Below are 15,914 nucleotides of genomic sequence, written 5' to 3' on the forward strand. Positions count from 1 at the left end.
AAGGGTTGGTTGATCAGTCTTAGGATTTGGCGGTGCCAGGGTGGAGGGAAAGGACATGCCATGTCCATGTTATCAACAACAGGGGGAGTTAGCCACTAATGTGATTGCGGGACAATGGCAAGCAAACGGGGACAGTGACGAGGGTGAAGCGGGGACTGTGACGAGGATGTAGGGAGGAAGAGCTGGGGACCAATGGATTTCCCTCTACTTGATCCAATTTATTTGTGGTAACCTTTGGTGGATTCCTGAAACAAAATATACTGGCAGGAGTTGGAAAATTAGATATTTTTATTTTGCGGCTAATTTGATGTCTATTATTTATTTGTCGATGAAATTGTCATGAAGAAATGTATTCTATAATGAGCATGTTATGATGAGATGAAATCACACAGAACCCAACGTTAACCAGATTACTTCTTGTCTTTCCATTGCTGCAGATTCCTATAACACAACACCTTTTCCTGAAGGTAATATCAATATTTCACATGTTACATGTTACATGTAAAGCACGGAAATGCTGATAATTATTTATGACATGGCTGGTGTCAAGGCAGACATGTACTGATGGATCCTTGCCTCTAGTCAACCCTGTGGCTTATCCTGGCAGGAGAAGGGAATGGGTTGAAATACAGTTGGGTTGGGGGAACCGGTGTGCATTGAGTGTTGTGTCATATGTGAAAGCATGCCGACAGTAGCATATGTGTGCATACAAGGATGCACTCCCTGTGGATGCGTGACTATGTTGAAATGTGCTGGCGAAGTCACCACCTTTCTCCTCCTAGCACAATCTGTGCAGCTCTCCCAGTTTTTAAATCCATTGACAAACCATGGTTTTCTATGGTCAACTATGGGCAAAGTCCATAGATGACTATTGGCAAAATCCATGGTCGACTATGGGCAAAGTGCATGGATGACTATGGGCAAAGTCCATGGATTACTATAAGCAAAGTCCATGGATGACTATGGGCAAAGTCCATGGATGACTATGGGCAAAGTCCATGGATGACTATGGGCAACGTCCATGGATGACTATGGGCAAAGTCCATGGATGACTATGGGCAACGTCCATGGATGACTATAAGCAAAGTCCATGGATGACTATGGGCAAAGTCCATGGATGCCTATGGGCAACGTCCATGGATGACTATAAGCAAAGTCCATGGATGACTATAAGCAAAGTCCATGGATGACTATGGACAAAGTCCATGGATGACTATGGGCAACGTCCATGGATGACTATGGGCAAAGTCCATGGATGACTATGGGCAACGTCCATGGATGACTATGGGCAAAGTCCATGGATGACTATGGGCAACGTCCATGGATGACTATAAGCAAAGTCCATGGATGACTATGGGCAAAGTCCATGGATGACTATGGGCAAAGTCCATGGTTGACTATGGGCAAAGTCCATGGATGACTATGGACAAAGTCCATGGATGACTATAAGCAAAGTCCATGGATGACTACGGGCAAAGTCCATGGCCAACTATAGGCAACGTCCATGAATGACTATGGGCAAAGCCCATGGATGACTATGGGCAAAGTCCATGGATGACTATGGGCAAAGTCCATGGATGACTATAAGCAAAGTCCATGGATGACTATGGGCAAAGCCCATGGATGACTACAGGCAAAGTCCATGGCCAACTATAGGCAACGTCCATGAATGACTATGGGCAAAGCCCATGGATGACTATGGGCAAAGTCCATGGATGACTATAAGCAAAGTCCATGGATGACTATGGGCAAAGTCCATGGATGACTATGGGCAAAGTCCATGGATAACTATGGGCAAAGTTTATGGATGACAATGGGCAAAATCCATGGATGGCTATGGGGAAAGTCCATGGTCAACTATAGGCAAAGTCCATTGATGACTATGGGCAAAGTCTGCGGATGACTACGGGCAGACCTGCCTACATTTGAAAATAAAAAACCCTGAGATGTATGCGCCCCCTCGGTGCAGTCACACCTTGTGGCATCTATAAGTACTATAAACTCTGCCTGCGCCACACCCTAGGTTAAATTTAAAAAAGAGGCATATTTTCATATATATCTCTATCTCTCTATATATAAAAGGAACATTTGTGAATACGTGTGTGTGTCTGTTCGAAATGTTCAGCATACTTACCAACATGCTACAAACCTGAAATTGAGCATGTGGGTAGTTTCCATGGTGTAGACAATGTAACAAGTATAACATTTACCTTTTTTGGATTCATCTATTTTATATGCGGTCTGCAATGCTTACCCTGCCATATGGCTATTTGCACCGTAGTTCGGGCGTATTTCTGCGTTCATTGTTCCTAAAGTTCAGCAGTTCATGAAAATGTCAACAGTTCATTGTTCCTAAACTTTCCACACTATAAGCATTCTACCTGACATTAGCGGCACTCACTTTTAAAGTCATGCAGGTGACACAAAACTGTGCATTTGTAGTGAAGAGGGTGGCAGGAAACGGTGCATTTCTCTTCAATAGTGTCCACAATGACAATGTCCGTCACATTGTGGCAAATTTCTCATGATAATAACAGAAACTTAATTTCCCACGGAAGTTGATGAATGTATGCCATTTCAACAGTACGAAGCTTACATGCTTCGGCCATACACGTACGTGTATGGCACTTCAAGCTTACACGCTTCAGCTATACATACAGCACTTATGTTGAGGTCGTTGCTGCCTCAGCTGTAGATCGGGACACCAATAATGTTGCTGCTTAATCTCAACGCTCCAACTCAAAGTAGCTGGAACCGATTTAAAGGATTCATGCTTTTCTCATGGTCAGCTTTATGTGGCTTTCTCCAGAGTTTGAAACAAAGACAATTTTTTCACACAACCTCATACAGGAAAGACTAGCAAAGTTGTCTAAAAAGAAGCATTGGTTAACTTCATTAAATGAACTTCAAACTAGGACTGAAGTAGGAATTACCTGCTAGTATATGTATATGTATTTATATATATATTCAGTGAAAAAACGTTGTTAAAGGAATGTTATGGTTTAGTTGCACTAATAAAAACCTATGAAATTCTGTAAAAAAATGTTGTTAAAGGCACGTTATGGTTAAAATTAAAACTGAAAAACTATTGAAATTCACCAGTTATGGTAAGCTTAGCAATCATAACCTGCACCACCACCGTGCACTGCTAACACTAACACCCACAACATCGAAGATGACAAGACAAATATCATTGATGACATCTGTAAAATGGCCTCTTCACAAAAAGAAATTCACACCATCAAACATTATACTGTCATTCTCAAAAGATGACATTCCTGCAGCATATAAAAAGAGCAGATACAGCTTTTTTGACAAGCTTCCTCGACTCATCCTTTTGTGGGCTGAAAAACTTTGGATATATCCATGTTTGCCTCTGATTCATTTCAGAAAATGTCTGGACATTTAAAGTGAGCTATACTCTCACAGAATGAAAACAAGCTTGCCCAGTTTAAACCACAAACTGCATGCCACAAAACTTGCATGCCACTTCTGCCAATCCAATACTGATTGTCAGCATACACCACATCCACATCCATCTTCAACTGCACAGAACAAACAAAACACCTGCTACCCTGCCTTCCTGTTAACTACAACCAGAACACCTCATTGGCTAATCTCCACTATCCCCTTTCCATGCCAAGCATCCTCAAAAGACCCGGATGTGGCATGTGCTGTCCGCGGACTACCGCGGTGTCCGTGGACCCCATAGCACAAGGGCATCCCTTCTCCCCTTTCCACTTTCATGTTCTCAAAACATTGGCTGCTTTCAAAGAGTCATACAACCATCCACCAATCACATCCAAAAACTCAACACCGAAACCTGTCATCTGAGTTCAATACTTGAGATGTAGACTTGAACTCTGAGAGTACATATCTCCTGTTAATCAAAGGCATCTGCATCAAAAACTACTCTGAAACTGTCCAAGATTCCTATTTCCAGATTCAACAAGATCTGCATCTGACAACACATAGTACAGGTATGCATATATTAAAAGAAATATTTTCTTCAACTCTTACACAAGAGAGAGAGAGAGAGAGAGAGAGAGAGAGAGATAGAGAGAGGTTTCCTGCTACCTACCCTGTAATAAGCTTCTCAGTAAGCATATTCTCTTTTTTAACCACGCTAGCAAATTGCATGCATTGCAGCATTCAGCACCTGCTCACATGAAGCAGCAAATAATTACTGGTTGCAAAAACCTTCCACCACATCAAAATGTTAGTAACACACCATTCCGCTATACAGAATCTTTTGCTTAGCCTATACTATGCAAAAATACCCACTCTAGAATTACAACATTTACATAACATTCTCCTACATGGAACAGCCAACGTACTGCTTCAAGAAATAGAGTACATCGAAAGTAAATACTTTGGAACTGAAATTGACTTAGAAAATTCAGTAACTTCAGAAAACATTACAGAAAAACTCCCAAACACCAACCACCTAAGAAACACATACAAAAAACAAATAGCTAAATTTAAAAACACATCTGCTGAAATAACAGACGAAGTGTGTGTCTGTTGTTGCAGAACCTTTTATAAAAAGAGCACAAAAATAGCAGAAATAGCCTACAAAATAGAGGACAATGAGGAATCCCAGTTAGCTTTATATCTAACAGCAGAAACTAAATACAAAATAACTGACCCCTTAATAGTTTGCATGCACTGCAACACAAAGCCAGACAATAACCAAATGACATCACATGCTAACACTAATAAATATCACCAATAAATATATCCACTTCCAAAAGGTCTCCAACAACTAAACTTGTAAGAGAGCATTATAATGGAAACAGAGCACCCATTTCAAACTATAATACGCCTTTAACCAAAATCAGCCAAATTACCTCCATGTGATGTCATCTTTGATGTTCTGGGTGTTAGTGTTAGCAGCGCATGCTGGTGGCGCGAGTTATGGTTGCTTGCTTACCATAACTGGCAAATTTCTGGGGGGTTTCGGTTTTACTTGTAACCACAACGTCCTTTTAACAAAGTGTTTTCATTGCATTTTACAGGTTTTTATTAGTGCAACTTAACCATAACTTCCCTTTAACAATGTGTTTTCAACAAATTTCATACGTTTATATTAGTGCAATTTAACCATAATGTTACTTCAACAAAGTTTTTTCACTGAATTTGATGGGTTTTTACCAGTGCACCCTAATTTGCTACAACTTCCTAATATACTTACCCTCAATATAGCAGCATTTTCGGACGATGTAGAAAGTTTGAAGTTACTATACCATTCCTCACCTCCTAGCAACATTTGTAAGACTACTATACACGTTTCACAACTTTTTCCACTGGTTTTGTGTTTGCCGATGTTTGCGAACGTCTGATGTCATCACAGACTTTCGGGACATTGTCACGTGACCACTTGTGGCATGATGACGTGTTCACTAACGGGTCGGCGCATAGCGAGCAAGTCCGTGCTTCTTGTACAGTTCGAAACTGCATTTTTAGCTGATCTAGGAAGTTTCGAGCTAAAAGTGTACCTTTGCACAGCTCCTACACCTATCCTTACTTATTATCCATTTGCAATATAGGACACAGCACATACTTGCATGAATATTAACACAAGTGCTATTTATCTTCAAAAATGGCATCAGCTATTACCATCCCTCCTCCTCAGTAGCCACCACCACCAGCTGGCGGGCCTAGACAACGGAAAAAGTGCAATGATGCATAAAACAATCAAAAAGACCAGGAAGATGAGGTAGAGGAAAGGCCTACCTCTAGCACCCAGAGAGACTCAGGGGTTGTCATGGGTATCAGGCAGGTAGTTGGGTCAAGCTGGGTGGAGGCCTGGCATAGGCACACAAAGAACCCATAGAAAATCCCTCCTTTAATCCCTTTCTAGTGTTTGTAGAAACTTCCTGGTTACTACTTCCTGTTGCCAAACAGGAAGTGCATGATGATTCATGAGCTCTCTAGTGGTTGGGTGTGGCTGGCTATATAAGCCACACCCAAGATTCTTCCAGTGCTTCGTGTTGCTTACTGTGAGCTGTTTCAGCAACACACTTGCCTTGCTTTGGATCAGCCAGCATATGCTTACCTGCTCCGGATCATCCTGTTTCTGCTTACCTGCTCCGGATCATCCTACTTCTGCTTACAAGCTCCGGATCATTCAGCTTCAGCTTACCTGGTTCTTACTCCACGCCGCAGCTATCTCCAGTCAAGAGGGGACTTCTACACCGGCACCTGTAAGAACAAAGAAGAAAAGCGTTAACACGCGCACATCAGTAACGCTGCACATACTCACTGAATCACGATGCTGGAATCCAGGTTGGTTGCACGAGCGCACAAACCACTGTAAGAAAGAAGAGACATTATTCATTGCGCTTGCTCCAATAATGTGGACACTTATTTCACTGTGCTCTTTCTCCCTACGCAGTGCAAAACCACCAAGTCTCCAGTAGCGCTGAACCCGGACTCGAGGCACTAATACCACATCATTTCTCCTGCAAGGGAAAGGGAGAGATATTACCAGGCACGCTCGAATTGAAGGCGCTGTGAAAACCTACCAGCAGCTAGCTTCTACACACAGCGCTACTGACCCACAAAAATACCGGCAAACAAAGACAATATGGACAATTTTGGACACTCAACATTCTCCGCGCAACGTTCACTTGTGGGAAGGACTTTCGAGCCAGTGAAGAAACTGGCGCCTTGAACTCTCGGCCTCGCTGTGAAGGCATAAAACGGCGTTTGGCATCTGAACTCAGCCTACAGACATTGGCACCAATCACATGAGTTAATCGCGCCCCTGCAAATGCAGGATGGAGTGCACACCCTACTAAAGATCAAGGTATTCCTCCGGATGAAACAGGGGAAGTGAAGACGCAGGGTCAAGGGAGGCTCGTCCATCGCTCCTGCAGAGACACAGGTGAGTGTGACAGGGGTGTGGCAGTTTTTTACCACTGTTGGGGGTGCAACGATTTACTCATTCACAGACAACCTGAGCAGTACTTAGATGCGACAACCTCCATGTGCCATAACACCAAATACAACCACCGGAATGCTCTCAGAAAGGCTGTTCCTTTTTTAGGAAGTAGGATGTCTTCCTCTACCTCATCTTCCTCAACCAATACTGCCACCACACAGGCTGCTCCTGTGGGGAAGAAGAATCCAACATGGACCTTGCAAGCCATAAAAGAAGCTGTTGATCCATATCTTTCCAAGACAACAGTACTCTGTATATACTGCAACACACAACTCTGCAGTTTCAAAATGCTTTCGAGGCTGTAATCAAGGAGAATGAGAAACACCGCCCCCTACCTTAGATTTAACGCACGCCCAACATCTTCCCCTGTCCACCTGCTCCTCCATGTCTGTGGTTGGTGTCCCTTCCCTTATTTCCCTCCCCCACCTTACTTCCTAACCTCTCCTGCAAAAAAATTAACAGAAAATGCTAAATCAAAAAACACAAAACCAGGTCCCTTTAGGAACCATCCTTCACAGTTGAAAAATCGAAGTATAAGAAATGAGCTTATAGACTCCATCTACTTAACATTTTTCAATACAGTAGTTAGACTCAATAAGATGCTTCAACATTCCCATTAGCACGTTATACTATGCTAATGGAAATAATGGACAATAGTATACTACAGAAAAAGAAAAAAGCACAGAGTGTATTTTCTGTCCCAAACTCCTTTCTCTAGAATACAATAAGGGCTGTAATCCACGGACCTTTATGACTATCCGCTGCCTCCGCACTCCCCTCCCCATGTCATGCATCATTACAAAACCCGGATTGCACATGCACACCTACACAAAAGACAGCCCTTCGACCCTTTTTACTGTTATGTTTGTAACACTCCCTCATTGCCTACTTAAAAACAGTCACACATATATCTACCAATCAGTTAAAAAAACTCAACATATAAACGTATCAATATATTGAACTTCCACGCACTAACTGCCACTAAAGCATATCTAGAAATCTTTTGCATATGCACTTCCCTTGCTTATCCCAATAAAATGTACACACTGCTGCTATAAATGCACAAATGCATTGTGCAATAAAAGAAGTGCATGGATGAAAGAGAAGTAGGGATTACCAATTGCTGATAGGAGCCCAGAAGGAAAGTGCCAAGTTATGCTAAGGTGGGACTCCACTAGCTACCTGCTGTGCAGCGGAGTCCTAAGGGTGTGGTACACAGGCGGTAGACCTGCATGGGCTGTGTTAAAGGGGATGGGAGGTGTACTGGTGTCGACTAGATATAGGGCCTGGAACCTGTGAGGTTTATGAGGGACCAGGCCACCAGTCTTAGTGGCAGTGGTATGAGTTAGCAGGGAAGGGATTAAGTAAAACAGGAACACAAAAGCAGAGTTTTCAGAAGGTTCTGGGAATTTAGTAAGTCCAGCTCAAGTATAAGAGGAGCAGGAAGGCTGCTCCAAACAGAGGCACCGGCCGAAGAGAGAGACATGCCTCCTGCTCTCTGTTTCAAAAAGCATTTGACAAGCAGAGTATTGGAGTAACAGCAGTGGAGGGCTCTAGCAGGGCAGTATTTAGGGAAACAAAGTTAAACATATTGTAGTTGCAGGCCCCACAAATCCTTGTCAATCATACAAAGGATCTCAGATTTCATCCTTGCAATGAGCAAAAGTCAATGTACACATTTTAGGGCTGCAGCGATACGATCCCTGGGCTTCAGGCCAAGGATAAATCTTGCAGCACTATTCTAGACTAGCTGAAGGGAGCATAAACAACAAAGGGGGAGGTTAAGGAAGAGGCTGTTGCAGTATTGCAGCCTACAGAGGACCAGGGCTCTACTGACCTTTAGCTTCTGGGGGAAGGTGAGGAACGGTGCAATGCCTGTAAGGAGGTCAAGTTGAATGCATGGGCTTTCTTTACAAGCTCGAAAATGTAAGGAGTAAAATAGAGGGAGGACTTAAAGATGACCCCAAGGTTTTTGGCCTCACAGAATTGTGAGAGTAGAGGGCTCAAAGACAGCAGCCAGACGGTAGGAGAAAAACAGGGCACAGGTGTCACAATAAGCAAGATATCCGTGTTACTGGCATTGAGACAAAGATTGTTAGCCACACACAATACCTTGATGGCGGTCAGACAATCACGGATAATAAACAAGGAGAAGAAATTAGTTCAGGAAAGTTTAAGGAAAGCTGTGTGTCATTTACATAACACTGGAAATCAGAAAAGAAGAAGGACATCAGGTGAGCCAAAGGAACGAAATAGATATGGAAGAGCCACAATCATAGGATACAAGCCTGGGGTACTCTGCAGGTACACAGTGAAGTGGTGGGGCACAAACAGCCCAGTTGCAGCTGGTAAGGGCGGTTAGTGAGGAAAACAGATCGGCCAGTCCCGTGCCCGGTCCATGATGCTAAAGGTATCATGTAACCGTTTAATGAGGATACAATGGTTGACTGTGTGAAAGGCGGAGGACACATCAAAGGACACTATCCTCATTGTACTATAATCATAAATACCATATATACACCATTAATATATAATTCCACCGTATACTCCCCCTACAGTAACTACAATTACTATACACATATTACTATACTATGTTTTGCCAGTGGCCAGATTTTTGGGGAGATGGCCGCAAGAATCTGGCTACTGGCCACATCCACCACGATAGAATTAAACCATATAACGTATGTACAATACACCTTCAAATAACAAAACTCATCCAGAACCCCCTTCCATCCATATGATGTCAGCGACAGTAAGAATTGACCGTGGACTCGGCGGCACCCGCACACCCTTTTTTCACCTTTAAAAACAGCTCCATATCATCTTTATTCCACTCCCCTACCCTTTCCACGCCCTCTTCAGTCATCAAATAACCGCAAATGTGTTTTCCAAACTGTCGGTTCACAGCACTGTCTGCGGGCTACTGCAGAGTCTGCAGACTGGCTGGCACATGCACACACTTTTTTCACCTTAAAAACAGCTCCATATCATCTTTATTCTACACCCACCCTTTCCAACGCCTCTTTCAACTACCAAATAACCCCAAATGTGTTTTCCAGACTTTTTCCTTACCACACTATCCGCAGACACTGGTCGTTGTCCAACATGGCGACCATTTCCAAAAATATGATGCAGCTCGCGTTTTTCACCATCCAATCAGCGAGCGCGTACAATGTCTGCAGACATCACGCCACCCCTTGATTGACCCAGGCATGTCCGTGGACCCCGAAGAGGGAAGTGAGTCCACGGACCGGACACAGATATCACACATTTTTCTTTACCTACTTTTTGGCTGTTAAAATAAAACTACTGGACGGATTTACATCAAATTTACAAAAGCATGCTTTCCGGACCAAGACACTGCTCCTGGCACACTTATTTTGGGAACCCCCCTACAACCTTGCCCCCCCTTAATGAAACTGCACCAAACTTTGCAGGACCATTCCGAAGGGGGCCATATACTTCTTTTGCAAGGTTTCTTGAGAATTCATCCGGGGAGGGGGAAAGTTATAAACCACCCTAAAAAGTGCTCTTTCTATGGGTTAGGCAACTTAACCATGACTGCAGGGCCACTACTGCAGGCCCTGTAATATATATATATCTGCACACACTCATGCCAAACGAACATTTCATATTAGGAATTTGAAAAAACTCTCCTCTGTTGCATATCTAATTCATCTGGGAAAATTTTAAAAAATATTTTTTTGTTAATTAAAAACAACTGCACAGATGTGTTCTGTTTAATTATGAGATCATCATATGTCAAGGGCAAAATCAGGGCTTACACGTACATATCTGTAGTTATGGCACAGTGAGATAAAATTGTTTGCCCAAGATCACACACTTTAGTGAAGTGGTGAAGCTGACTGAGACCAGTCTGCAACTTAAGCATGTGACTGCATATCTTCTCAGGCATAGTTGGTAGGAGACTATATTAATGTTTGTCATTTAATAATACCCTATTACTGAACTGGCTTGTTGGCAACAGAATGCTTTTGAGTCTCAAAGCCAGAATGAAGGTTCTTACCGCTGGCGATGAGGACTTTAACAAGGATTTCCGTGGGGACAGAAAAGTGGTCTGGATCTCTGCATAATCCTTATATTTTTTTAAACCAGACAAATGTATATAATTTAGACTCCAATCCCATAGTCTTACTTTCGCAGTGAGCACCTTAATCAACACCCCATTTTCCTGCTCCCAATCTGGCAACCATCCATCCGATTGTGCCAAACACATCTCACACAGATTACTGAAGTCACTACCTCCCTTTCTTAACTGAGCGTCTCCTATCACGCTCAGCAAAGGAGCACTAGAGTTCTTCCTCATAGTAATGTACAGTGTTCCACGTCTGATCAGCACAATGGCCATTATTGAATTTAGGCCTAATACCAACCTTAAGGTGTGCACTGGGACGCCTTGCGGCAACCCCACTATGCCTCTCCAGATTTTTCCTTCCACTATGTCTAACCAGGTTTGATTTGCTAGTAGACAGGTTTCCATACCATCGCTAATTGCCGGGACAACACATTGGGCCTCATTCCGAGTCGGGCGGTCCGGTACCCGACTACGGCTAATTGCTGGAGGTAAGCCAGGCACCCTACCGACCCAAAAAGCAAATGACGGAAAATCACCTCATGGCATGAATGATGGGGATTTACACCGTCCCACCGGAACTCGTATGCCGCCGCACTGAGTGTCGGTAAAGGTAAGTACCAAAGGGCGGTATCCTGGCGGCTCTTCTGCCAGGATACCGGCATGCTCGGAATGAGGTCTCTTGTTTGTAGATAGTTACAATTCCGGCTAAGCTGAAACCTGCAGTCTGACTTGCACACCTCTTTGTCATCAGGCAGTGCTGATGCTTTATAACATTTCTGTACACAAGGGTGGGTGTCAGTCATTTTTTCATTTAGGGTAACCCCCCAAATATTTATAATCAATTACTTGCTCTATAGATATTCCCGCTATATAACATGTGCCCCATTTTCTTTCTTCTTATTCCCAAGTATCGCATACTTTGTTTTTGCTCAGGGAACTTATAAAGATAATCAGCCAAGCCATTTAGCCCCACCAGCGTCTGATCTAATAGGACCAGATCATCTGCGTACGACGCCTAAAACATACAGTCAATTTTGTAATCCATGTCTATGCGGTCTCGCTAACAGGGGGGCGCCGGTTAGGGCCCGCACCTACACCATTACCAGGAATATCACATAGGAGACAGTGCAGTAATAGCCAAAATATTCATATATGAAGACCATTTGTGCGCCACGCAGGAATTAACCCAATTTTCAGTGCTGTGCAGTGGAGATGTCTCACTCATCAGGAATCGGGATCTTGCTTTGAACTTGATAGCTTCTTCGGGAACCGTGAAACAAAGTTGTTTTCCTTGAACTGAGAGCAAAGCTTGACTGGGAACAACATGGCATATTTGATCCGGCGCTCTCTCAGAAGTTTCTTTACATTCAAGAACTTCTCGCGCTCAATTTGCACTGCAAGGGAAAGGTCCGGGTATAAGAGGACTCTGCTGGATTCGTAGCACAATTCCCCCTTTCCCTGGCATCTCTTAGCAGGAGGTCACAGTCTTTGTGAGTCAAATTCCAAACTATAATTGATCTGGGTGGACAGGATCATCGACTGCTTTCCTGCTTCGTCATCTTCAGTGTGCCCAATTCTCATTTCAGTCTCAGATACAAGTGCACTCTCTTTTTCCAATTTGGCTCGCAGAGTGTTTACGCTGGCCTTGACATAGTGTAATTTAGGCTTAGCGCACTTTGAAAGATCTGCTTCAGATCAGGGCCATGAGTTGACTCTCTGGATGGGCCCCACAAGCGCAGTCTGCACGGGTTTACTATCTTAAGTGCAGCTCTGGCAAATGCGTCCAAGCTGCCTTGCTTTTTGCCAACGCTCCGCACCATAATTCACTGCCCTTCGAGAGTTCTTCAATGTGGTAGTACGTACTACTTGCCAGTCTGCAGAAGTGGCAGTCAATGTCTGTCACAGGATATATACTATACCCAAGGCTTCAGAGCTGCCAGAAGCACAGAAACTGCTCTCCTGAACACCTGTGAAGACGTGCTCTCTAACCTTGATTCCATGTCTCCCCCTGTCCTCATCCTCCTTAACCTTTCCTCTGCTTTGATATGGTCAATCATGCCACCTTGATCAATCGACTCTGCGAGAACCTGGGCATCCCTGCCCCTCTCAGACTTGACCCGAACCACCTGAAATTCTGGAAGCTTCTCAAGACCTTCCTTTTCTCCTCTGCCTTCTCTCTCTTGGTTCCTTGCCAACCTACCTGTAACAGCAACTCCTACAGCCCCCCTGCCTCCTTGCACTTACCCAGAACCATGCTGCTCTGGCTGCACTTACTCAGAGCCATGTTGCCCTGACTGTACTTCCCCCTCTCCTCGCCCCTGCACTCCCCCCACACTTCTCGTTGTCGCACTTGCATGATCCAAATGACACAAGGTTTAGTAGGATTGTTTGTCTCGTCTTCCCTCTGTCTCCCCTCCCTTGTCTTGTGGTGCCTAGAAACACTTGTTTACAGGCGCTTTATAAATACCAAATCATATCATATCATATCATGGATCAGGCCCTGACATGGCTGACCCACTTCCTCCTGGACCGACCCTCCCAGGTCCAACTAGGGTCCTTTCTCTCCATCACCTCTCTCTCCACATGTGGCGTCCCCCAGGGCTCTATCCTCTCACCCTGGCTCTTCAATGTCTATCTGGCCCCCCTGTCCCACCTGATCTCCAGCTTCTCTTCTAACTTTCAGTGTTATGCGGATGACACACAGCTCTCTTTCAGGCTTCCCTCAGCCTCCTCGCCTTCCTCGATCATTCCTGACTGTCTATCCGCGATTCAGGAATAGTGCGCCTCCAACGATCTCGCCCCAATGCCAGTAAGACTGAGATCCTTCTCATTTGGACCCCTGCTCCTGTTTTCCCTCTCTCACTCTGGCCGCCCTCTTTGGGCCCTCTACCCTCGCCTTCCAGTGAGGCAAAAATCCTTGGTGTCATCTTCGACTCCACTCTCCCCTTCTCTCCTCATATCACAGACCTTGCCAAGAAGGCCCACATCCAGCTGTACCACATCAGAGGTATTCTACCTTTTCTCACTTTCCCCCAGAAGCTCACTGTCTCCAGAACTCTGGTCTTCTCAAGGCTGGACTACTGCAATAGCCTCTTTCCCAATCTGCTTAACTATACTCTTCACCCCCTGCAACTAATCCAGAACAGGACTGCAAGACTTATCCTTGGCCTCAAGCCCACGGACTGCATCTCCCCAGCCCTGAAATCTCTCCACTGTCTCCCGGTGGCTGCAAGTATCAAGGTAAGACCCTCTGCATCGTCCGCAAGGCTTTCTGGGGCTGGGGTGCTCACTATTTCCAACTCTCTCTGCCTAAATACCTTCCTTCTAGAGCCCTTCGCTCAGCTACCTCTACCTCTCTGAGGGTCAGACGCTTCTCCAAGCAGAGAGTCAGACACAGATCTCTCTCCTCTGCATGTGCCTCCCTCTGGAATGGCCTCCCTACCCCTCTCAAACGTGAGCCGGACCACCTAAAGTTCCAGAAGCTGCTCAAGACCTTCTTTTTTTCCTCTGCCTTTTCTCTCTTACTTCCTTGCTAACCTACCAGTCTGCTGCCCTGACTGGTTGTCTGGTACGCTGAGAGCCTCACTGGGTACCAGGCTCCTCCATGACCAGTCATTCTTGCACTGCCTCCTGGTCTACCGTGCACTTAGGGGCTGTAACTGCAACCCCTACAGCCCCCGGCCTCCTTGCACTTAATCAGAGCCATGCTGCCCTGGCTGCACTTACCACTCCTCTCTCCCTGCACTTCCCCTCTCTCCCTTCCCCCCGCACTCTTGATGTCGCACTTACAAGATCCGAATGACACAAGGCCTAGTAGGATTGTTTGTCTTGTCTTCCCTCTGTCTCCCCTCCCTTGCCTTGTGACGCCTAGAAACACTTGTGTACAGGTGTGTTATGAATACAAAATCATATCATATCATATATACCCTCAAATGCACCACCACCTTTGGGTACACACTGCTCCACTCAGAATGTACTAGCGGTAGAGTCTGCACAGGGCCCGCAATCAGCATGGCAACATCTATTCTTCTAGTTGTCCCAGGCCCACTGAGCTCCCCACCGCCGCGGTGTGGCGCACCCCAGTCTGTCAATTGTAGTGCTCGATGAGGCCCACCAAATGCAACAGGAGCTCTCCAGGATAGCAGATCACGTCGGACCTTACATAAACTGTCAGCTTCCATTGCACTCCATATGCCCAGGCCCAGGTCAGTATACCACGAGGCCAGCGACCTGTCCACCACACACTGCAGGGCCGTGACCGCACAAATCACTGTACTTCACCAAGCGCCCCACGCAATGGGACCTACCAGGGAAGCAGCACTGGCCTCTCTGGCATCATCAACTGGGCCAGAAACCATAGTAGCCATTCGAGCCCGCAAGAACATTGATGGTTCAGCTTAACTCCCAGTTTCTTCAGATGTTCACCAGGATCGCAAAGCCCACACTGTGACTCGTCTCACTGCTGCGTTGACGTGCCCCTGTGCACGTCGATGCACAGGCCACTCACTATTCCACAGCCACAGTTCTCGCAAGATAGGTCTGGCTGACAGCTGACCACTGACGACACTTACCAGGTTCACATGGCCAACACAACCGCTCACTATCCTGCACTCGCCAGTCAAGTTGCAGTGGCAGCACTGGCCGGATTCACATTTATGTTTCAGTGTTGCACGGAGTACTTAATTCAATCAACCACCATGCTTGATCACTCAACAGCACCCCCCATGGATAACTATGGTTAACCATTGGTAACACGGATGGTCAATAGCTCAGGGACATACCATGGATAAACATGGTCTAGTGGTGTGCATTACCGTGGACAAACATGATTTTCCCTGAGCCTGAAAAGCTTGGATAACCATGGATAGACAT

At 45.2% G+C, this 15,914-nt stretch overlaps 1 protein-coding gene across 1 annotated transcript in view; it reads left to right on the top strand.

Moving 5' to 3' along the window:
• The window catches only part of LOC138473460 (deleted in malignant brain tumors 1 protein-like), a 199,114-nt gene that overhangs the window by 139,188 nt on the left and 44,012 nt on the right, over positions 1 to 15,914 (top strand). The window contains exon 9 of the mRNA XM_069612108.1: positions 438 to 467. Coding sequence (XP_069468209.1) covers positions 438 to 467 — 30 coding nt within the window. The remainder of the gene's footprint in view (positions 1 to 437; positions 468 to 15,914) is intronic.

Source organism: Ambystoma mexicanum, chromosome 8, assembly GCF_040938575.1.
Source record: "Ambystoma mexicanum isolate Mex_15411 chromosome 8, UKY_AmexF1_1, whole genome shotgun sequence".
NCBI lineage: Eukaryota > Metazoa > Chordata > Amphibia > Caudata > Ambystomatidae > Ambystoma > Ambystoma mexicanum.